Source organism: Labrus bergylta, chromosome 16 (assembly GCF_963930695.1).
Source record: "Labrus bergylta chromosome 16, fLabBer1.1, whole genome shotgun sequence".
NCBI classification, from domain to species: domain Eukaryota; kingdom Metazoa; phylum Chordata; class Actinopteri; order Labriformes; family Labridae; genus Labrus; species Labrus bergylta.
Window position 1 is genome coordinate 23593406 of NC_089210.1, and position 25308 is coordinate 23618713.

The 25308-nt window shown below is 46.7% G+C and overlaps 1 protein-coding gene across 5 annotated transcripts in view; it reads right to left on the minus strand.

The window, feature by feature from the left end:
- LOC109994607 (BAH and coiled-coil domain-containing protein 1) overlaps positions 1 to 25308 on the minus strand; it is a 62526-nt gene that overhangs the window by 29388 nt on the left and 7830 nt on the right. For all 5 annotated transcript variants that reach the window (XM_065964533.1, XM_065964531.1, XM_029279888.2 and 2 more), the window contains exon 3: positions 2839 to 3021. In XM_065964533.1, coding sequence (XP_065820605.1) covers positions 2839 to 3021 — 183 coding nt within the window. The remainder of the gene's footprint in view (positions 1 to 2838; positions 3022 to 25308) is intronic.

A 25308-nucleotide genomic window follows, 5' to 3' on the forward strand; every position in this document is an offset into this window, starting at 1 on the left:
GACTGAAGATTCAATCAAACAAATGTACTCTCCAAAGTATTCTTGATCCAAAGGACCAATGTCCCTACTGTTATGTGGAGATGCTATTTATAGGTTTGCTTAACGTGTCACTCGGCTAAAGGTTTGTCACACAGGCTCCCAGTAGATATGTGGTCTGTCTGCCCGACTGGCTCTCTTTGAACAGACCGTTTCAAAAGGAGTCTGTGCTACTGCAGATTAAGTTGAAATACATCTTTTTTTTTCTCGTTCATTTGCATTCAAACCCAAGCAATGAGCCTGGAAAGCTCTTTCCTAGTTTGATTGATGAGTTTGTGAATTGCGGTTGATATTTTTGTCCAACTGTAAATGTAATTTGGATATTTTTTGCTTTGTTCACATACAATGTTGCTGTTAACCCAAATAAAAAGCCACATGCAGCTACACTATATAATGGTGTAATGTTGATGTTTCATTGATCAAGAGCCAAGTGAGATTAAACATTCTTCTGTCTTCATATTATTTAAAAAAATGTTTAAAAAAACATTCAAAGAGGTTTGTGCAAACTCAGAAGCGTAACCCACCGAGTGCTTCCTAGTTTATATTACGTTTTATTCTTTAAATCACCAGTGATACCACCAAAAGTTTCAATTCCCAAAATCTTGTGACTTCACTTTTATGTATAAATAATCTATATTTGTATTTTTAACTTGCATAATAAAGGTAGAGAATTACACATACTAAATGTCTTAAATTGATGGGGAGATATGGTTTTATTTCCAAAATGGTAATTGGATATCTGACTTCACTTGCTAAATGTTTGATATCTGTTGAGACTCAGATTTCAATTGCCTCCAGATGTGGCTTAGATTTACAAACAATGTTATGTTACAGTCCAGGCGATCTTAAATCCACATTCATACTTAGTCTTAGTTGCTGGTTAGCTCTGGACTGATGAGATAATATAAATAAACGGAAGATGCTAAACTTTTGTGGAAAATGTGCCAGAGAAATAGCAGAGACAAAGACTTTCTGCCCATGACAGGTATATGCCAGAGACATGAGGATCAAACAATGATCTTTGAATGCACAATTTGTATGTAGCCTCTTTGAAAATGCTGTTGGAAAAGAAATGAGGGGGGTGAAAAAAATCCAGAGAATATCTTTTCGGTTACAAGTTACACACTAATGCGCTGACACATACACGCACGATTCAACGCCGGCTCTGCTGCTGCTGCTGGTGGGGTTCTGCTGACACCGGAGAGAGCAGGCGAGAGTCTGGGTAATTGTGCCGCTCATTTGATGACTTGCTTTTTATGCAAAACAGGAAAAAGACAATATGCAATTATCTTGAGGAGGGAACAGCTGAATGTGGTTGATGAACAGTCTGGATTCAATCATGCTCTTAGTGCGTTATATGCAATTAAACTGCAATAGAGATAATGGCCTCCATTGCCAACTGAGTAATAATCCAGTCATAATCACCTCCATTACTTTTATTAGGCTTGGCATTATCATCATCACTCTTATTAATATTATTCTACTTTTCTACAAGAAGACAATCTTTGACATGAAACCCTAATAGTATAAGGTAAAAGAAAAACCTGATGCTAAAATAGATTTTTTTTTCCGGGGGGGAAATCTTTCAGATTGGGCTAATGTTGGAGTTTCTAAGTCTGGAGGTTTACCTTTGTCACCGCTGTTACAGCTGTCCCTGACTCAACCCCTGGTGGCCGGGACATTAGAGTGAGGTTGAGAGAGGAGAGGGGAGTAAGGAGCTCGGGGGCATCCAATGCTTTTAGACATTAAAAAAAAAAAAAAAAACAGACAGCACGTCAGCTGCTCTGCACGTAATCAGCTGCAAATCATGAAACTGGGGCGCCGCTGATCAGTGACCACAAATAACAAATACTCCCCACTGGCGTCTCCCACCCCCCATCCCACACGACACCCCCGGACCAACAGCTGGCTATTCTTAGACAATAAATACATAATTACAAGAACAGTGACTGACAGGAGTCTGTCAACTTCAAACACTCTGGCATTAGATGGCCATCACATGGTGTAATTAGCCAAGATTATAAACATTTAAATGTAAAATGTGAGGAAGTGAAGTCACAGGAAAGCAGACCTTGCATTAATATATCAGCGGGTGGGAGGTTTCACATTTATCTGACATCCTAAGTATTTGAATTCCCAAAATACCCAAGCAGACTAATCTGTCGTCTTGATCCTTGTCTGATTTCCTGGCTGCATCAGAGCTGAAATGTAAGGTGTTGAATTGTATGTGTGTGTGTGTTGTTGCATTTTCCTGACTGTGCAATCGGTGTCTGTGTGTATAGCGATGGTTTTATGCTAAGGCGCTGGGTGGGAACCCACCCTATTAAACTGTGATGGAGACACCAGCTGAAAGCTCTGCAATCACTGCAACTTTTTACTGGCTTGCGTTTTGCACGTGTTGCCTCACAGAATCCTGAGCGACATTCCTGCTGACATGAATCCAATACCGCAAGATTCCTCGGCTAAACTTTTGACCCCGTGTCCCCATACAGAAACCATGGCACCATGCTCAGTCCTAGACATGTGGGTCCTGGGCCTATTTCGGAGCATAAATAAAAGGGTGGGAGCCTGCCTTTTTTTTCTTGATGATTACAAGTTGTGCTTTGTTGGAAACCTAACACGGCCTTAAAATACACAGTATCAGAGTAACAATACACCCTGCAAAGCTCTGTTCCCCATACTGCCAAGACATGAACACATCCCCACATAGTCAATGATGTGAGATGAGGGGGTGAGGCGTGTGTGTGTGTGTGTGTGTGTGTGTGTGTGTGTGTGTGTGTGTAAATATGTGACTTGAGGTACCTTCATGCGAATGGGGGAACCAGATTTGCGAGGCGCTGGAGTGGGGTCCACCCCGGAAGGAGGGTGAGGAGGGCGAGGAAGGCGGCCGGGAAGGGTGAGACGGGTGGGAAGGGGGGGTACCCAGACTACTGGCCAGAAAGGTCCCCATGAAGGAGGCGGAGGAATTGCCCATCAATCCACTGCCTGCATGCCCACAGGGACAAAGTAAGGGAGAAAAGAACACGGTTAGAATAAGAGTAATACATGTACAGTGAATATGTGACCAAAACCAAGACAAAGATGTTTAAGGGAGGAGTCAACTGGCCGTATAGGTGGAATTAAGATAGGCAGGGTTGATCACTGCTGAGGGGAGAGGGTGAATGACTGTATGTGTGTGTGTATGATGAGAAAGAGTGTGAGACTCTCCTCCCCCTCACTGACAGCAGAGTCCTCTCCCCTCGTCTCCTCTCCCCTCACACCGCCTCTCCCCATGGGCAGACAGAGGTCTCATCTCACAGCTGAGTACACACTTTCTCAAGCTCTCTCCCTCTCGCTCTCACACACTTTTTGCTCCCGCTCCCCAGTGTCCCTTTCTCAATTTCTCTCCCTCCCTCCATTATCTTACGCTCTCCATCTCTCACTTTCATGCCCTCAATCTCTCTCATCGCTCTGCTCCATTTCGGCTCCTCTCTGTCTTTCTTTCATTCTTCCTCCTTCGCTGTATGACTCTGACAGTGCACTCACACACTCTTCCTTGGTTCCGTTTTTGATGTTCAGCTTCTTTTCCCCGTTTGTCACAGTGGCCCTTCTGTCCCTCCATCCCGTCTCGATGGGCAAAAATACACTGCATGCCACCCTCTTCCCTCTGTCGCTCCTCTCTCTTCTATTTCTCTGACACATAGCCTTGCTTTGCTTTGTTCTTTAACATAATGATGGCACCAGCCGAGCAATCTGTCCCTGGCTGGCTGAACTGTGTGTTTAACAAGACTATGATGAGTAATTGACCATTCGTAGCAACGCCCGTGTGACTGGGGGCTGATTGTCTATTATGCATTGCTGGGCAAGTCGGAGAAAACACACTGATTAACCACTGCTTAAATTACATTCCCATTACGCGCCCGCCAGTGCACTTGAGTGAGGGGCCCGGGTCCCCGGCTCTTTGCACATTCATTTCCCCAAAGTCACACCGCTGTGAAGCCTCATGCATATGTATGAGGACGCTTGGATGAGAGCACACTTGCACATACATGCACACACACACACACACATTGGTGTAGCATACATTGTGCGATAGTTGTGAGAACGAAAGGGGGGGGGCTTCGATATGGTAAAAATTCATTAACAGCCCCTCATGACGAGCTGATATAACAGGGAACACTGTGTGATTTGATTTTCTTTAAACGTGAATCAGTGCAAACATGAATCGATCTTTTTTTCTGGGAGTGTGAGAACAATTGTGTGGAAGTCTTAATCAGCCAGGCAGTGAGTGAGCACATCCTCCGGGCAGACAGCAGGAATAAACCCATCAGTCTGCAGCTTGCCCCTGCACCGTGAAAGCCTATGGCTCATGGGCTAGAGCACAGGAGCACACACACACACACACACACACACACACACACAGACACACACACACACACACACACACACACACACACACACACACACACACACACACACACACACACACACACACACACACACACACACACACACACACACACACACACACACACACACACACACACACACACACACACACACACACACACACACACACACACACACACAGAAATAGGCATTGGACACGCATTCTCGCACACATACAGGCACCGTTCTGTCACTCTTCACACCAGAGCACCAGACAGGTGGAAATCCCCCACAATCCTCAACCTTACAGAGCTCTTCCTCGAAAACAACCTTAAAACCAGCCCTGTGTGAGTGTGTGTGAGTGTGTGTGTGTGTGTGTGTGAGAGTGTGTGTGTGTGTGTTTACTGTTGGTCAATCATAAACTACTGAAAAAACCCCTCTCCTCAGTGTTTATCTAACACTTGTATTATTTTAACAAACACTTCTAAATGCCTTACCAGATGTTAAAAAAATGCTTTAATTGTGAGTGGATATTTCAAGTCAAAGTCAGAATACTCATTTAAATGGAATTCTAACTTTAAGATTAAAAAAAAGGAAGCAACAGGCAACATTAGCAGCAACAAAAGCAAGGGAGGAAGAGCCTCAACATCATAGGAGGTAGCCATGTATGAATGACTGCTATGGAAACCATACTACATGTTGGCTGGAGGTAGCCTGATGGCTCCTACAGTATCTTTGCCTTTCTCTTTTGTCAGCCCCTCCTTTTTGCTAGGCTGCCACCTCAGATCACCCCTGACCCTTTACGTGCTCCTGGCAGAGCTCTGTGGAGCGCAGGGTGGGTGTGTTGGGGGCAGTTAGTGGGTGGATTGTGGGTGGATTGTGGCCAACGCACTTGGTAGGCACTCATCCAGCCACCGTCGTCAAGACACCCCAAGGCCCCCTGTATGGCACCGCCCTCCACATTGCACAATCCTTGGCCCTCTCTTTCTGCCTGTCGCCCCCAGGAACCCCAGCTTTCCTCGGTGCCTCCGGCTCACATAAATCAGCTAATCCTCCTGCATTATTAACAGCCTCGCCCCAGAGAGAGAAAGAGAGAGAGAGAGAGAGTGAGAAAGGGTGAGAGAGACACAGAGTGACAGAGAGAGGCTGCGGAGCCCCTCTTCACACACCAAGTGAGGAGAGCGCCTCTGCCAGCAAGACAAGGAGAGGAGAGGGACAATACATAAAAAGGGTGAGTCTAGATGTCAGGCAAAGGGACCTTTGAAGTTAAAGCTGATGTTAAGGGTGAATGGGATTGAAGAAAAACCTTAGGAGGGTCTCAAAACAACTTAAACATGAAAACCTGTCCCTCTACACAACCAGAATAGACCTCTCAGTTATCCAGTTTGGGCATGGGGTCGTACTAGAAGAAGGGCCGGCCACCGGTCTAATCTGAACCATACCACAGAGTAATCATGCAATTGCCTTCACCTCTGTCACATTGGGTCTTGCTGACTCCACGGCCTGTCACTCAGAAAATAACCCCTCCCTCTGTTACGTCCAGTCTTTCCCTCTTGCTAGAGAATTATACTGTGCATGCATGGTACAGCAGAAATTCCACAGCTGCATATAAGGACACAAGTAACACTCTCACTTTATGTGAATCTCTCCTTAAAATGAATGTAAACTGTAATGAATCAGAGGTGTCTGTGAGAAAGCACTGAGGTAATAAAAGTGGGCTGGTATACCATAGTGTTGGGGTAGCTGTATTTTGGGTGTCAACTAAAGCAGAGCAGGACAAGTTGAGCAAAAGTTTGAGGCATGACAGCACAGATGCTGGACTCACAATAACTGTTTATTTAGCAGCTTATTAAATAGTGTCAAAAGATCCAGGGAGCCTGCCTCTGCCAGGCCAGATCCTTATGAAAGTTGTGTGTTTTTCTGCCTACGTTCTGGGAAAAAAATAAACCTTGTTTATTTATTTCTCAAGTTCTTAAGTGGTGCCAGCAGTGCGCTCGTGTTGGCTGCTCAAGAAAATAGGGTCCTGTTCATCCTAATCGGTGCTGATCCCTAAAAGAGATGGAGATTAATCCAATTAGAGAATCAAGTGAAAGAGATGGGGAGCATTAGGATGGAGCAACCCCACCTTCTCCAGACATCTTCCAAAACTGACACCCCTGTACACAAAAAGAAATTCACTACAACCAGATTCCTCAGAAGGTGGAGGGTGTTAACTAGTGCTACTCCACCCACACTCCGGCGTAGGTGTGTGGAGAGTCCAGTTTGTGCACAACAACCAAAGCACAAATGTATGCACACACTGTAATGTGTGGGCCCAGGCAGAGGCCCCTGTGGACGGCACTGAGTGAGCAGCAGGCGGGGAGGCGGAGCAGGGAGAATGAAGGCCCAGTTGTCATGGGAACGATAGAGAAACAGTGCTCGAGGCGAGAAGCTGAATGCTGCCCATTACTACAGCAGTTGGCCAGATGCAGTTGGTCATTGTGCTGCTCAGGAACAGCAGCCCTCCTAAACTACCCTGAAACCCCACCCGAGAGCCGGTTCAGCTTGTTTACACACACATTTCTCCATCCTCTAATCTGGTTTCAGTTGTTAGGCTGCAGGGAGGAAGGTGTCATAATCATCGCCCTGTTTGGGCCGCTAATCTGATCCGCTGAGCATCCCTGCCCATTAATACAAATCAATGTTGAGTGGTATTTCGGTGTCTTAACGGGGACTTATACATAATAGGATGCACAGGGATTCGTCTGAGTGTGGGCAAAGCAGTGATGGAGAGCAACAACAAAAAAAAAAAAAAAAGCTGAGAAGACAACAAGCACCCACCCACAACACGTTGTTCTTTTAAATGCTGGGAATCAGATCAAAATATCCTGCTTGAGAAATGCACACCTCTTCACACACACTTATATGCTTTTGGGCGTGCGAGCGGAGACATACACCCCGTGCGGAGATCTACGACTATGTCCATTGTCTAAGAGAAGATAAAATGAAATTATTTCTCCGTGTATCATATTTCTCTGTCTGCTCCTTGGAAAAATGAGCCAAGGTAGTCTGCTCCCCTCCGTCTTCTCTGCAGACGGCAGCCTGGAGGGATGGACGGACATGTCGTCTAGACAAGGACACCAGACAGACCGCCATTGATGAGAGTGATGGTGACAAGCAAAAGAAGCGAGACAGATAGAAAATTGCAGGTGTGACTGCGTCAACCTGTTTCCACAGATCAGTGATGGGGTGGGGGCGCCAGAGAAGATGAGGAGGACAGAAGAAGAAATACCAGGGAAAACACATCCACAAGGCTAGTTTATCAGGCGTTCTATCACAGAAAGTGTGAGTGATTGTGAGAGCATAGTCAGCAGTCAGTGCCATGTGGCAGCCAGCTTTGTATCTGTTCAACACACCCTGAAGGATTACAGTTGACATGCACTTTTTCTGCCTTGACCTGTGACAAAACACACACAGTCTCTTCCTCCTTTTTTTTCTCAGATGAATTAAATCAATATTAGCATTAGTTATGCAATCAATGAGGAAGGGAGCCACTTTTTTTTTTTCCAGAGAGGCCTGTTTAAGTTGCTGTTGCTGGCAATGCTTTAACTCTGACACAGCAGGACAAATCTTTGAAGAATTTATTTACAACGACAAATTCGGACAACGCCTATTCTTCTCGTTACAATTAAAGACATTCTGTATTCGTACGACATCAGCTGTGAATGTTAATCATTTGGCTCAGGCTCATAAATGGAACAAACCAAAAAAAGACAGCAGGCAAAGAGTGAAGACAGAAGCTATGCTCGACAGTTCAACGGTAACTTACCAAGTGAAAACATATTAAGCAGGGTGTCTGTTGGTAGAAGTTTCACTCCTAAGTCAGTGTCCTCTCATCAGACTTTCCTACCGATGAAGTTCCATGTTCTGCCCGGGGAATTCAGACGCCCGAAAAAGAAGCCAGCCAGACTTTTCCACACACGTATTCACTCATTTACACACGGAAACGTTTCTGACCCTTCTTGTAATATGGGGAAACTGGATTGGATTGGCCAACTGTACACACCAGCAGCCGGAGACAGACTGCACACGCAACCCTGGAGGGCTGCTGACTAACCCAGCACCTACTTCCTCACAATAAAACACAGAAAGAATTTCAAATGGCTACTAAAGAAGGGGGGATTTCCTTCAAACAGTCAGTCATCTTGAAAACGTTAGTGCAACTGGTAGCCAAATTCCTCCTTATTTCCGAAACTGTATCAGGGCAGTTTGTTGTTGTTGTTGTTGTTGTTGTTGTATACTTCGCATACTCCTTCCCTGACGTTGTCTTTTTGGGTTGGTGGGTGGTTGAAAGGTGTGGCTGAGGGAGTGGGGCTGACTCTAGTGGGAGGCTTGTGTGATCAGAAGCCTACTGAAGTGAGAGAGAGAGGAAAAGAGGGGGAAGAGCATGCAGGCGGTCCGGGTCCTGGAGCTGGGCCCATATGCAGGGGTGGGGGGGGGGGGGGGGGGAGTGGCAGCAGCACACGCCTCCGACACTCTCCATACTGCGTGCCTGTGGAGTGAGTTTAGTGGATGTGGTCAGTGCGGGGGTGGGAGAGGGAGAAGCAGTCGGAGGAATGGACGGAGGAAGAAAAGTGAGAAAGATTGTCCAATACTACAGAGCCACATCCAGAGGAGGGGGTAAGGGGCGAGAGTTTGGACTCGAAGTGTAGATAAGGGTGTGGAGAAACTGTGAGAAAACTTCTGAGGGTGAAAGAGTAGCAGAGAGTGTGTGGGAGTGTGTGCCCCCGCAGCATATGTGAGCCTCCGCGTGCGTGTGATTGTGTGTGAATATGGTGGTCGTCCCCGCTGAAGTTGACAGTCTGTGTTTGCAAAGTGGCTTCGTGGTCAGCCGCTTGCTTTGCGATTCAAGTAATGGAAGGGTGGGAATTTTTGTTTTGTTTTTGCAGAACTGCTATGCAAATACATTCTGGCTGAAGCACCCTGCTCATTTCACCCTGCTGTTTATACAATGTAAAATATTACATGACAAGGATAAGAGATTACAATCTGAAACAAATTAGTCCAACTGGCATGGCATTTTTTTAGGAGTCGCTTAAAAAAAGCAGGTATCAAAGATGTACCACTACCTGGCCTTTCTTCTCGAGGCATTAATCATTCAGAAGCTATTATTTTCAAAAGGGGGTCCACCTCTTATCCCATTACTCCTGTACCAACAGTGGTGGCAATGAGGGGGGGGGGGGGGGGGGGGGGGGGGGGGGGATGGGGCACGGGGTTGGCAGACAGGAAGAGATAGCAATGTCTGGAAAGGTTCCTGTTGAAGAGGCGTTTTATGGGCACTGTAAATAAGAGCTGGACACACAGCACCAGTGCGGCTATTTACCAAGGAGAAGTACAGGAAGTGCAGGAAGTGTGTCGTTTAAGAGACAATAAGACCTCTCACTGGCAAAGTAAGATCAGGCTGAGGGGGGTTTTAGTAGTGTGGGTGAAGGCCATGGGGATATGAGGAAGGTGAAGATGTTAAAGAGCATGGAGCAGGGCAAGTGGCTTAGGTTTGATGTTACTGTATTCACACATTCACTTGTAATAAAAAAGGACATCCTGAAATCTTCCTGAGTGGCTTATTCACACACGTCCTTCACAAAATGAAGTTTTGAAGGAGGCAAAACACAAGGTAAAAAAGGTGCAGCATCAATCCAAGTTGAGCGACAAAGCAACAGAGTCCAACATGTAGCCTTTATATCAATGCTACAAGTTATTGTACATATGCACAGTATCAACGGAGTGCAAAAGAACAAACTGGCGGTGAAGCCGCTTTGATATGTGGCCGACGATTGAATCGGTCGCGCACAGCTCATGTGACTTAAACCTCTGCAGCTCTACATGAATGTTCCTGCATTGAACATTTCCTGCTGCAATCCCACACCAGCTCAACCCGTCTTCCCGTGGAACTTTTACGAAGGGGCTGTCAGAAAAAAGTCCGGGTAAAGTTGGGGTGAAACGTTCAAGAGCTTGGTGCGTCTGTGTAAAACACCTACTACAGATAGACCTCAGAGGAAAGTGGACACAGGCAAGCTGAGGAATTAATGATGTCTGGGGAAAAGAAAAAAAAAAATCACAAGATAAAGGTAGTCTATTAGGTCTGGGCTAGCAACCGGGAGCTTTGTTTGGGTTAGCTTCCTGCGATCCATGTGAAAGTGATATACAGTGCAGAGTCCACTGGCCTCGTCTGTGGAGAAAAAAAGAAGACATTCCAGACCAGGACGCTGGAGGTGGGAGGACAGATGTGAAACAGCAGCAGGACCAAGCCAGGACAAATGAGCTCAAGGCCCATTACCTTCCTTTTACACCCCACCCACACATGAACACTCACATTCCCAACTCCCACAACGCGGATTAAATAGCGCACACAAGGAAAGCAATGTCACAACACAAAATCACTTAACTAGGCTTTCTTTCCCTGAAAACTTAAATATTCACGATGCAGGAAGCGCATATTACACCACACCAATGTTGTTTTCCTTGGACTTGACTCCTACAGTGTTTTCCTCTCCAAGCACCACCTTGTTATTTCCATCAGCATTTTACTTTATTAAATCCCCCCTTTATGCTAGCTACTAAAGCGACTGCCGTTTTTTGTCTCTGGGTTCAGATAAAATGCAAGTGTTTCTTATGGAATGGCCAATAAAGGCCTGACATTTTGCTGAGTGCTTACAGAGCCAGAAGCACTTTGTTCTTGGTATACAGGGCATCTCCATGCTCTTCAAGGAGAACCATTTATTATCTGTCCAAACTTTGGTGAGTGTGCTTGTTAACTGACCCATTGTTACAGGAGAGCATATTAGTGCTGTTTTTGCATTCTAGCTCTTCGTTCCTGAGGCGTAAAGTTGTGACTATCATAGCGGGGCTCATCAATCTCATTCTCTCCTCCGCACATGTACACTAAACATCCACATTTTATCTTTCATTTTTCTCTTTCTCTTCCCCTCTCTAGTCGTTTCTGTCTTCCTCTCTCGTGACACACAGACAAGTGTACACACACACACACACACACACACACACATGCACACGCACACACAGCAACACACCCAAACACAAAAAGAGCCGCCCACAGCTGCGTCAGGCCATCTCTCTAACAATCCAATCTGTTTTCTTTCCCATGATGTTTCCCATTGGCACAGGGAGGAGAAAATCAGATTTACTCCCCCACAGGGCCCATGCAGTTGCACTGATATGGAAAATGATTTCAGTGCTGCTTGAGCCCATAAACATTATTTTGGTCTCCCCTGTTAATGACACATTTCTTCCCAGCATTGTAGATCTCACAGAGGAAAGAGATGACTGTAAGGGGGGGGGGGGGTTAAAGAAGGGAGGGGGAGGAAGGGAGGAAAGGGGGAGGAATCCTCCTGGGCCTCACATACGACGGGGAGTCCTTCACCCCTCAAATTGCATACCGACTTCCTTTACGCTAGTCCTCATTCACACACGCACACACATTAAATAAAGCGTGCAGGAACTGAAATTGTCACAGCCTTCCAATAAGACCAACAAAATCAGCGCACAAAGATATCCTCGCTTAAAATGAGCAGAGTCAAAGAGGGATTTCTCACCTCTCTCTCTCTCTATCTAGCTGTCAGACTGATTCCAAACACACTGCATTTGGCTCCAGGGCTCAAAGCAGCCCCACTACAATTGTGTCACAGAACCCGCGTATCTTTTATTGGCGGCAGCAGCCAATGTTGCAGCCCCCCCCACCCCCACCCCCCTCCTCTTGAACACAGGGATAAAATTTGTACTTTTAGTGGTAAGTCACAAACACTCTCCGCCTGAGGCACATTGTAAACGAGTGGAGCACGCCATAGCCTCGAGTCCTAAACACAAGTCATTTAATACGATGGCGTTAAAAAGACACTCCAACAGGCCAATAGCAAGGCACTAAACCTCCCATTTGGCATCCATTAAAACCCATCTGCAGGACCAAAGAAAATACGAGGGCGTGAAAAAGGAAAGAGCCACGTTACAAACGACGACAAAGTGTCTTCCACTTTTGAACGTCTTCCATCAGGTGCCTCAATCAACAGATTCAAATACAGGATTTTCACGGTTCTTCTGTTCCACTGGAATCAGCGACATGGAATGCTCTGGATCTGGTTTGTTTTACAGCTGATGACTGATCTGTCTGAATCCGCTGGTTTAATGTTTTCTGGCCTAGGGATGGATGGGTGACTAAGGGGCGGCTTGCGTGCCATGTTTCGGTTGACGCAGCCCCGGCTTAGCCAGCCAGGTCACAGCCTCAAACATGCCTGGTAAAGGGGAAAAAAGGCAGTTAAAAACCAGTACTCAGCACTTCTCTCTTTCATCAGTCACCCTGTTAACTCTTGAATGTAATTGGTTAATTGAGAGGTGGTTAGACTGGGAAGGTTTCCCCTCCCTCAGGGTGACCATACGGCTCCAGTGTTTTAGCCTGGCACTGCCTGGCACAGGAGGTGGCTGCCTCTCATTCACTCGCTCTCCTTCTGAGCATCCCAGCACACCAGTGACGAGGAGTAATGATGCCGCACAGGAGGCAGTAAAACTGTGTTTTGCGAGTGTGTTTTAGCAGAGATGGTACCCATGCACTGCACATATGCTTGTGCCACATCAAAGCACCTCTTTGACTACCCGGTCCTGGGTGGTCTAAAACCTCTCTTCTCTCAACCAGCAGTGCTAGATAGATAGGCTTTGGAAAAGTGGAGTGTGGATGTGGGTGGATGTTACCTCACCACAGGCAAGTGTGTTCTGTCGAATTTCAGCAGTCAGTTTGCTTTGGAGGAGACATGAGCAGCGTGAGGATGGAGAATAAAAGTGTGGTACACAGATAAACACACACACACAAACCCATAGGCATCACATTGCTCGAGTCTCTCCATCTCCTCTGGTTGATGTATAATGATACCCAAAAACACCACATAAATCTGCAAGCAGCTCGATTCACGCAGCGGATTTTGCCTGCTGTCTTCCCTTTTTTTTTTTTTTCACTTTCATCCCTTGTTCTCCCTTTGCTCCTTCGAGCCCCATCACTCATTTCCCTTCTCAGTTTTCCCTTTCCGTCCTCACACCCTCTCCATCATTCCTCCATCACTCTGCCGCCTTCCCCCTGCTGCTCAGCTCCATATTTCTGTCCTCCCTCATCGCCCCGCTCTCTTCCCTCAGTTGTAGTCATCCGCGCGCCTCAAAATGGAAACACTTTTTCTTCATTTTGGGGGTTTTTAAAAACTGCTTTCACTCCTACTCTCTTGTCCCACTTACACTCTGTTACTCTGCTCTTGTTTGTGTCCATCATTTTCCCCTGACGTCTGGCAGGGTAATTAATGTCTTGTTTTATCCGGAGACACAGGTTCACCCCTCCCTCTGACAAAATCGCAAATAAATCAGCATCCTAACATCCAAGGCTAATCGGAATGTCCTGTCCTCTACGTCCTCCTCCCGTCCTCGTTCCCTCCCTCTCCCACCTGTGGCCAGCGCCTCCTCTAGGTCATTGGGAGCGGTGCTGGTTGAAACAAACTGCTACTGCTGTCCGCTGAATTCTCTCCGATTGGCCTGTAATATGATAAAGTCTGGGAGTGATGTGTGTGAGAGAAACAGAAGGCAGCTCCCTACTCTGGCTTCTCTCCGTCTGATGTAGCCTGTCAGGGGCTCAGAGACAGAACAGTGCAGATAACGGAGAGCCGAGGGCCGACGCGCCAACCAGCCCAAGGTCTTTCTGCAGCCCTGAATATAATTTGCCGCTGGTTCACAAGGGGAACAAAGGAGAAATGTTTCATTCTTGTAGCGTTGTGCGAGACAAATGTAAGCATTTTTTGTTCTGATAACCTACAGGCAAGAGGACGGGAGGCACCTGTGGCCAAGGCCAAATGATACACAGTACTACCTTGAAAAGAACACACCGTGTTAGACGCGTGCAGCTTCTTGACTTTTGTTGTTGCAAAGCTTCCTAGCCATAAGGACAATACTTTACTTGGCACATGCAGATAAACACTCTCTTCCCCGCTGTAGCTGCCTGCACTTTCAAATACATACAAGGTCAGCCAAATCTCACAGTAAATTCTTTCATGAAATGCATCTGACAAACTGGGCTTTAAAGTTGAGCTATGTCTCTTGACTGCTGACACTGGTCATCCGTGGAATGCTGCTGTGGGGGCCTGCTCAACATCTGCAGGAACACACTTGAGCAGAGATGAGTAAAATTAGGAGCATTTCCTGCAATCTGTACAGAGGAGAGAAGGTCATCCTCACCCGAACATGAGCAGATGAAGTGTAACATAGAGCAGGGCAGCCATAAAAAAAAAAAAAAAGCCTTTCCTCTCCAGCTGGTTAGCTTGATGTAAGCTTTAACAGCAAGGAGTAGAGAAGGCACAAACCAAGGTCAAAGCAGGGGAGACAGAGGGGAGGGGATATCATCTTCATCAGCCGCTCATGGCTTGTCTGTCTTGCTGGTTGGCTGCACAGCGGCCATTGGTGTCGTCTATCTTGAGTCCGCTGCTCAGGTGGACAGGAAGGACAGTCACGTTGTATTCCCCTCTAAATCTGTCTCTATCTGCGGGGTTGTATTCAGATCCAACACAGGAGGAGGGGACGCCCTTAAGGGGTTACCAGAGGCCTTCAGTATCTGATCGAAGTCAACAGATGTGCTGCAGCTGCTCGCTTTTGTTTCTCCATTGCACATCCTCAAACACATCCCACACACGCAGATACACACTTGCTGAGAATGCCTCACCAAACCGCCCCTTCATACACATGTTAGCAGGCTGGAAATTAAAATCATATATTTTCCAACTGGCCATGCTCAATAGAACTGCTGGCAGTGTTGTGGGTCTCGAATAAAAACTCAACATCCCAGAGTAACCATTAAACCTGCTTTGAACAGCGTGCCGACGAGGGCACATATTGGTTTTTCTTATTTTTCTGTACGCTTAGCTCGTCTGGCCATAAAACATGTCAGCATCTGTGCGTTGGGCCAGAAAGCCCCAAGACTGGCCTGACCAGGGAATCATTTGGGGAATGTGTGAATGGAAGACAGCTATTTATGGATTTAAGGAGAGAGCCCCAGAAGTAGCACAGGAAAAAAAAAACCTCAGCTGGGTGTCCCCGTATCCACAGGAGGGCAACGGCTTTCAGCAGGTTATCACAATGCCAGTGTGAGCCAAGCTCAGTCTAGAGTAGACCTGGCAGAGGCCGTAATGGAGAGAAGGGCGGAGGCAGAGGGGGACGGAGAGGAGACAGGGAAGAAGAATAAAGAAGAGTTATTAGGGTGATGTGAGGCAGTGAGGGGAAGAGGAGCTTATTGAAATGTTTTGACACAGAAAAAACAGCGAATGTGACACAGGTACTTAAACAAGGGGTTTGAAAAGCAAACAGCCGCCATCTTTATTTTCTTCTGCGACCCCTCTCCCTTTTTCCTTGGACACACACCCTGGGGGGGTGGGGGGGTGGGGGGGGGGGGTAATGGTTGCAGCTGCATCTTCTAAAAAAAAAACCCCATCATTCACTTAAATCCGATCCAGAGCTCGTCTTATGATTGTCATGCTGACCTTCAGTCTTTGCTGTGTGGAGCTCAGCAGGCAGAGTCTACTGAGATCCTATACACCCAATTTTTCTCATGAGCAGTTAAACACCAGGTTTTGGAGGAACAGCCGCACGCTAGGAGCAAAACTTCAGTTATGCATTGTTTTGTGCCATATTGATGCCCCGCCGCAGTAGCAGCTTTGCACTTGTAGTGCCATGCAACACATTTCCTCACAGTGTGTGTGTGCGTGTTAGTGTGTGTGTGTGTGTGTGTGTGTGTGTGTGTGTGTGTGTGTGTGTGTGTGTGTGTATGAATGTGTGTGTTGGAGAGGAGGGGTTTCTATCTCCGAACTGTATTTGTTCTGGCACAGCATTCTATTGTGGGGCTGGGCTTTGCACTTCTCAGATAAGAGAGCAGTTATGTCAACAGTGGGTGCTGTGAAGGAGCCGCCTGGTCATGTTGACATTCTACTACACTGCTTATTTACTCTGACCACAGAGTTCAGCCGTCATCGAGCCTCCAATGCACTAATGACCAGAGGCCTCCTGGGGTGGAGCCCCCTCCTGGATCTTGCCAGGTATTGGCCCAACCTGTCATGCAAGGAAGAAAGATGAGGGGGGCTGCAGATAACTAACGGCTTTGGAAAAACCCCTGAGTTTAAAACAAACTGCAAACAGATTCTAAAAAAAAATAAAAAAAATGGACAAATGCGTCTTAAAGTACACGCAGACCTGTGTAGACTCAGGCAGCATGAGTCTGCATATTCAGCTGAACTGTGCAACCCTATCAGTTAAGAGCCAGTGGAGCAATCCATGCATAATTAGAGAAGGGGGGAAGGGGGTTAATTGACTTCTTTGAAAAAGATCCTGATTTCTATCAGCCAGTCCCATAATCATGTGAGCCAGGGCTCTCATTAAGCCCCCTCCCTCGTTTATCTCCCTTCCCCTCTAACCCCTTTACCTTCTCCCTCCCTTTCCTCTCTCCTCCCACGTTTTCGCAAAAAAAAAGGGTGAAGCCCCTGCTGCTCCTTTCTTTGTCGTCAGAGGGCCAGGAAGGGGTGAGGTGGATTTATAGGTAGCACCTGAGTGAGTAAGGTGCACACAGGCACATAAAGCCATGATGAGTGCACATTGACGTTTACACACACACACATGCGAAGACTCCAGTCTGCAGATGACCTGACACTGACCCCGGTGTGGTATTGCACTGGCCGACATATATTAGTGACAAACTTGTGTGTATTTGTCCCCGTGGCTAGAAATGTTCTCCACACTCACTCTTAAGAAACACTCACAGATGTTTTTGTTTTTTTTACAGGATATTCACACCAAATGTTTGGTTTTTTTTAACAATAATGTTCAAACCACTGAGCAGCAGAAACAGCACCATAACAAGTGCTTTGAATTCTTTACAGGCAGACTGTATACACTGCCTAATGTCACGCACCGTAACCACAAACAAAAGACATTAAACTAGCATGTCAACACCTATGAATATTTACTAAAGCATACCCACTATGACAAGCCTTTTTGTTTGACAAAGTTTTAACCAGATGCAGAAATATAGCAGAGCCCTGCTTGCTGTGTCTTTGCTTTCCTCCTTTCCTCTCGTATTACCCCTACATTTCTTTTCTCTGGGAGTAATGGAAGATTTAGGGAAAGGCTGAATTCCATGAGAGAGAGAAAAAAAAGGATGATGTGGCGAAAAGAGATGAAAAGTGACAAATGAGAGATTTCCTTCACAAGCTCATAAATCAGTAGACGCAGGCAGGGGCAGTACGAGGCCTCCCTCAAGAAGCCAAACTCCCCCCCACCCCCCCACCCCCACTCACAGCCAATGCTAACCAACTCTCTTCTTTTACATGTACGCAAAAAAACATCTACACACACACATGTGTGAGAGTCGCATACACAAGAGCGCAAACTTTCTCCCTTCCTCCGCTCCCAGATGGGATGTGCTCAAATTGCATCCCCATTGCTCTCCACGAATCTGGTTGTGGGGCGCATTGGCCGGGCCGACTGGCACAGAAACGCATCTCATAAAATCACTTACAGTTAGGAGTGGTGCGGGCTTCAAAGTGAGGCGCCTTCAAACCAGCCCCGTTAAAAGGATCCAAACACGCGTGCTGAAATAAATCCTACTCATTCTGTCACATAAAATCACACAGGCTGAAAGGGCTAGGGGAGGAGGACTTCAGGGGTACAGCTGCCACTGCAGGTACGCAGGACCGACGAGAGAAGTTGAGGAAAAAGAGCTCTGTACTATATGCAAACCAGACTCTGATGAGGGGGAGCAGAGGCACCCTGCTGGGTCTGGAGGTATCAGCTGAGTTGCCAGGGACTGAGCAATGGGAGCAACTGTCAGCAGCCTCTTTGGAGCTGCAGCGTGTGTGTGTGTGTGTGTGTGTGTGTGTGTGTGTGTGTGTGTGTGTGTGTGTGTGTGTGTGTGTGTGTGTGTGTGTGTGTGTCTGTGTGTGTGTGTGTAAATGCAGACTGTTGTTGAATGAGAGATTAAAAAGCACTGGACAGGAAGGTGGCAACTACACCCTGGTTGAAGAGCCGGGAAGGCTCAGTCAGTGCTGAGAAACTTGAGCCCCTCACAGGACGGTCCCAGAGACTGTCGGATTGATGGAGATCCAAAAGGACTTAGGATCTGCTTTCATTCTGAATGTGCACCATCTGCTTGGCTGGAAAGAGAGCCCACAGAGCTGGAGAAAACTCTGTCAACTGACAGATGAGACAGTGAGCGTAAAAAGGGTGTGTATGTTGTGTGTATGCGTGTGTACTCGTGCAGACGGTGTGTCGGTATCGATCCTCAAAGCAGCCTCCCTTGCTGTAAGGAGACCTGTCAAACGGGGATACACACATTTACATACATTGCAGACCTCATAGCTTACATACAATTCTTCCACTGAAATAACAGACATCCGCAACGCCGTCACATGTTCCAGTACACAAACCATCATCTCCTTCCCACACAGCTGCATAGTTTAGTCCACCCCCGCCATGCCAGTGGTATTGATCCATCCAGTTTCCACAGAAGACTCTGGTCTGGAGTGCTGTTAAGGAGGATGACCAGTTCTCTCCACATACTTCACCAGCCAGTCACCCAGTCAAGCAAGGGAAGTACAGATTTTTCACATTAGCTAAAGAAATCGAGCACATTTCCTGCATATACCGCCCACATGTGCACACCCAAAGTTCATTTATGATCCCTCAGCAACATAGGACTACAACTGACCTCTAAAAACCCCTCATATAGGTGTGTTGTAAATGTTTTAACAATCCTAGAAATATCCCAGCTATGATCCATTACTAGCCTCTTAACTAATCAGCAGAGATGCACAAAGACAAATTCCTGTCAATGCACTGAAATTTCCCCATGACACCCTGACCCCCTCCCAAAGAACCATAATGACAATGTTATCTGCAGTCTTTCTATCTAGTTAAAAAAAAAAAACGAGATAACACCGGCCTGAGGTCCTGATGGAGAAACAGCAGATGCACTCGCATAACTGTCATCCGATTCGCTGGGAATGTGATGTGATGTGATTTACAGCACTTTCACAAAAAAAAAAAAAAACAGTAAGCTATAGCTTCTTGAAAACGTAGCCGCCTGCAAACCTGAGAACAAGCTGTTGTGCAAAAAAAAAGTGATTAAAATGATGAGGTGAAAAATGAACACAGCTCCTTAAAATTCTCTAGCAATTAATTACGTAACAGACTGACAGTATAATGCTGTATAAATCCATCTGTGTGTGTTACAGTTGTGATAACTATCACATATATTGGCTGATCAGCATTTAATTGAAGCAGGTGGATTTACTACATACCACGACAGCCCCCTTGCAGAAGTGTAGTAGAGAGAGAGAGAGAGAGAGAGAGATGGATGGAATATAAAACGCCCAGAGCTGAGGTAGAATTAGGCACCTGCATCAGCCCCCCGTCCACCCCCACATGCTGCCCTCTCAGCTGCCTGCCACTCTGTTCCCTCTCTCGCTCCTTTCATACAATCTCTCCACCACACAGCCCCTTTGATTGCTCTTCTGTGTGGGCACACACACAAATACTACACATGTGTACAAACACAAACACACATACAACTCATGTATACCCACACAAAAACTAAAACAAAAAAAAACACACTACTCGTCAGAATGAGTTACACCAGCTGAGTTATGATTTGGAAAGAAAAGTTGCCTCCACTACAAAACAACGACAGGCACTCAAGAAACAAGCAGATCAAAAGTATGCAAGCAAAATGCATAATTCACAAAAAAAAAAACCTCACTGCAATTAGAAGTGGTTCTAATTCTTCGCTGGAAACACTGCCTTCTCCCTCCGCTAATAGTTTACTTTACTCCAACAGCTGACAGACCCAACCCTGCCTCTCTGCCTCTGCTTCCTAAACACACACACACACACACACACACACACACGCACACACACACACGCACACACACAAACACTCACACAGCCATACATACACACTCACAGCTGTGGCTCGTCTGTCAGTATGGGGAGATCAAAATGGATCCTGGGAATAGTCCCGAGCCATGTCCCACTTGTGCAGCATCAATCCCACGAGTCTTTAGGCTGTGCCACAGTTCACCTATGCGACTGAGCTCTGGGAGTAAAAGGCCTCTACTCTATGCCTTCTCTCTCTCTCTCTCTCTCTCTCTCTCCGCTGCCTTCAAAGAAAAAGAAATCTGCTCTTTTACAGACCAAGACAGAAAGAAATGACAGTGAAATCATGAAACAATTGCAAATAAAAAAAAAAAGAAACACAAGCTCCTAAAAGCTCTCTGTAGATGAGGCAGGCGTGTAAGGGGGGTGATGGCAAGATAGTGCCGGGGAAACGTTAGCTAATGAAGACTGAGGGAGAGGGAGCGCTCTCTATACTGATGGTACTGCTATTAGCCTATGAGTCAGTGCACTTGGGTGTCACTTCAAAGCATTCCCTACTATTAATCAGAGACTATCCAGCCCTCCAGCAAAGGGCCCCGCTGACTGTGCCGCTAACCACCACCCCCCCCCCCCCCCAACATCAACACAATGGAGCCATCATTACGGCCGTTACGCTGCGCCTTGGCCAGACAGCGCACCTTTATCTCGGCATATAAGTTACATACTCACAGCCAATTAATTTACCTGCCATGTCTCCGAATAAAAGAGGTGGCGTGGGTGGTGGCGGCGGGGTGAATTCAAGCGCACATTTCCATTATGTAGTGGTTTATGTATTTGGTTGGGGGATGGGGGAACACCTGGCTCAGGTTGCATCCAGCGGGCTATGCAGATCGCCTGGGGGGGCTCTTTATGAAAGCACCTGCAAGAGGCTGCAACCTGTCTGGCCGAGACCCACAGGCCCGACCCCCCCGCGCCCTGATCTGGCTCTCACCTGGCAACCCCGGGTGGAGCCGACAGGCAGCGCAGCGTCTCCCTGACAGCTTCTCCCCTCCAGGCCCCCCTGGCTAACAACAGCCACTCAGCTGGATATCAGCCACCAAGCTTGAGGATTAACTACGGCACTAGCCATGCCTCTTTGCTACTAGATACATTTTAAACAAGGCTAATCCTCAATATGAACTCTTTCTTCCTTTTGTTTTGACTGCTGTGATGGACGGCCTTTTCTGCCGGGTCCAAGTGAGAGTCCACAGGGCAGGGGTGAAGAAATGATTCTCTTTTTGTCGGGTTGATTGTCAATTGAATGTACCAGCGAGGCTAAAGAGAAAGTACAGGGTTATGTTTGCCATTGCTTGCTTCCCATAAATTTGCACATTCATGTTAGATGAGGATGAGAGGGCTTACGATACAAGACACTTTCCCCCCTCCCCCTCTGTCTCCTGTTGTACTGTACTGAGTGCCTGCAGACTGTAGCAGCACTGAGGGGATGAGATAACCGTTCACCATTGTGAGAAAAGGCTGTCAAAGCTTTGTTTTTCCTGCTCGCTCTCACTTCCCTCCCTCTCCCCCCTCTTGTACGAATATAAAAAAAATAAAAAAAAGCTGGAGCAGTGGTTGCAGAAATAGTCCTGTTTCTATAATTAGATGTAAACAGACGAACCAGACTCTCAAGCCTGCTCTGTCCCACTGGCCTCATGGCCTCCTGGGAAGCGAGATGTGTGAGTGTGTAAGACTTGAGAGCGTGCACGCTGGTGTGCACGTGCCTGTGTGTGTGTGTGTGTCTGTGTGTGTGTGTGCCTTTATGTGCACATGCTTGCGATGCACCAGTAAGTGTATGACAGCATGTGACAGTGTGCATCTACTCTCGCTGTCGCTCTCCTCTCTTTCTCTCCGTCTCTGTCCCTTTCTGGTGCTACACACAAACCCACTGCCTCCCCTAACCCCCCCCCCCCCTTTCACCAGAGGGTAGGTCAGTGGCTGTGCATGGCAAGCAGAGGAAGCTAATGCATGCAGCACCAGCAGACAAACACACATCTGTTGCTGAGGAGCCAGTCATTTGCCCCAGATCCTCAGGACACATACAGTATGAGAGAGAGAGAGGATGCAGTGTAGCCTAGTGGCCACAGCAGGCAGAGGGGACACAAAGACGGCACAAAATAGGTGAAGGGCAGAATATAAGACACATCTGGGACAGCAAATGTAAAGCAGAGGGGAGGAATGAGGGGCCTGCAGGGAGGAACTATCAGAGTATGGACATGGATCATCAAAGAGAGAACATGTAGACATGAAAGAATTTATGGTGTAAAACAAATGATTTGACAAAAAAAAAAAGGAGGGGAGGGCATAAGCAGACATTTTTGTTTTAATCAATGTCAGAAGGAGCACGAGAGATCCATGCAAGAGAGAGAGAGAGAGAGAGAGGGAAAGAAAAGTGAACGAGAGAGAGAGAGAGAGAGAGAAAGCAACAAGTCCCCTTTGGATTGAGGACTAGGCAGCTGTTTGGTTGGTCCCAAGAGACTTATTAAAATGGAATTCCTGATGCTAATCTTTGTTTTCTTACAAAAAGGCTGACACATCTTTGAGAGCCATGCTGCGTGCATATTTAATGGTAAATCTCTGCATATAATAAGCACCTTATTGTTTGGTACACTGTCATATATGCCGACTGTTCAACCGACGGTCACTCAATCTCGGCTTGTTATTTTTTTACGTTTCTGCTTTCAGTCCTTTCTCTTTGCTACGGAATATCTACATTAAAGGATTACAGTCGGCTATTTGTAACGGGGAAGCTCGCAATACACAATATATAGCACAAAAAAATCAATTCATTGACAATATGTTGGTGCTACAACTAACCCTTTAACGTCTTCTGTGCAGAATTCTGAATAAACCGACAGGCATCCAGCATGCAAAGCTCGGGTCTGACAGATGAAAATGTGTGTTTTATGTGTAGTTAAGCACAGCATTAGAATAAGCAAAGCATTAGAATGCAGCAGGAAAAAAATGGCACTGCTAGGCAAGCTGCATCAGCAGCATGAGACTCAGACGTTAGAGGGTTAACAATGCACCTGTCTACGCCTCACAGCCAACCACAGGGTGCCTGGGCTCTGGAGGGGGGGGGGGTGTCTGGAGAGAAAAAAAGCCCAGTATCAACAGACACACACACACACACACACACACACACACACACACACACGCAAACCCTAACGCCCACCCAAACATAACCCCACACTCCCATATGCACCCATGTGCACTGCAGTATTGTCGCTGACCACAAATCTGCTGACAACAAAAGGGCAACGGCCCTTTTTTTTGTTCTTTTTCACTGACCGATTCCAATAATAAAATTTAAATTAAAAAACACGTAATCTGGATTTTCTGCTTGAGCCGTTAATAATGTCTAACAGCTGTCACATGCAATACTGCCATGCGCTTAGGTGGGCCTGGGGCTGCCTGATGAGAGGCAGCCTGATACTGGGAGAGGGAGGGAGACTGAGTGGGGAGAGGGAGACAAAAAGAAAGAGAGAAAGAGAGAAAGAAGAGGAAGATACAAATCACAAACAAAACAGCCGTGGTTGACTTTGGACGAATGTATCAGTCCATTCCATCTAAAAACAATATATTTTCAGTCCAACTATTTCTGTTTGGCCTCAGTGTGTGTGTGTGTGTGTCAGTCACAGGAAGTGAACTAAAGACTTTCAGAGCATCATTGGATTCTTAATGCAACTCTTCACTTCCTTGTGTTAGGTGTAAAAATAGATGGATAGAGGTTTTGAAATCCAGCGCCCTGAAATCCGATACAGGAAGGTATTACCCTGGCCGTCACTCTCACCCGTGGGTCTCTTTTGTGTTTGTCCTGAGTACACGCCCCATGCTCGAGGCAAGCGCTTCTGTGGCACCATGCCACACAGTACTGTAGTGTGGGTGGCGGTCTGTTTGAAGAGCCGGCCTCTGAGGCAGCGTGGCCACTAAACTATAGTCGAATTCTTCTTGCGTAGCCAGACCCTGCTCTCTTTTGTCTTTTTTTTTTTTTTCACTCTCAGCCTTCACTTTTTGTGGACAGTTTTGCTGGTGAGTAAAAAGAAATGCGAAGAAAAGGAACTGTCACTTAAGTTACCTGAAGAGTACTGAATTCCAGATGCTGTTACTTATTTTTTTTTGATGACTTGATATCGGACACCTTGTACGATGATCCAACAGTGACAAGAAACCTTCTGGGAAAGTCTGGGGTTTGCCAGGGTTTTAATGATACTGGTGCCTGAATCAGCTGGAAACATACTGAGAGCATCTTACCCGAGTTATCGAAGGTGTTTGAAAATATGCAGGGGACTGATCCTTTCCGAGACAGTTTACTGCCCTTGCAAGTCTTTTTGGTTTCCAGTGGGAGCGTTGGGGGGGGGGGGGGGGTGTATGTGACAGATGGCGGCAGCATTCGGCAAGGTGCTATTTCAGCCAGGTGTACTATGCCAAGCGACACCTCCACTCTTCAGGGTAACTCCTGTGACATCAGGTCTGAACCGTGTCATCTCACAACAGTCCACAAAACGAGCTCGACAGCAGACCAAGGTTCTTGCTCTGTTTTGCAGAGCCAGAGCAAAAAAGAGAGAGAGAGAGAGAGAGAGAGAGAGAGAGAGAGTGTGTGTGTACAAGACTCGAGCCAAATGCAACTTGGCCTCAGACCCACGTTCTGTCACTGTACTTCCACAGCAGTGGCTCCTGGATACAAACAGCCCTTTAATGTAATATTTAAGATGTGTTATTTGAGATATCAGCTTTCTTTTCACTCCGGCAAGGCTCCTGTCTTGAATTTCTCTCACCAAATCCCTTAACTTTGTTCAAATTTAAAAAGACAGGACGGGCTGTTCTGCTAAATAATTACACTGAGCACGCAACACACTCCAGCCTCCGCTCTTGTCTGGGGTCAACAAGGATTGGGGAGGGGGGAGGGGGGGGGGGGGGTAGGTTAAGCCAAAGGGA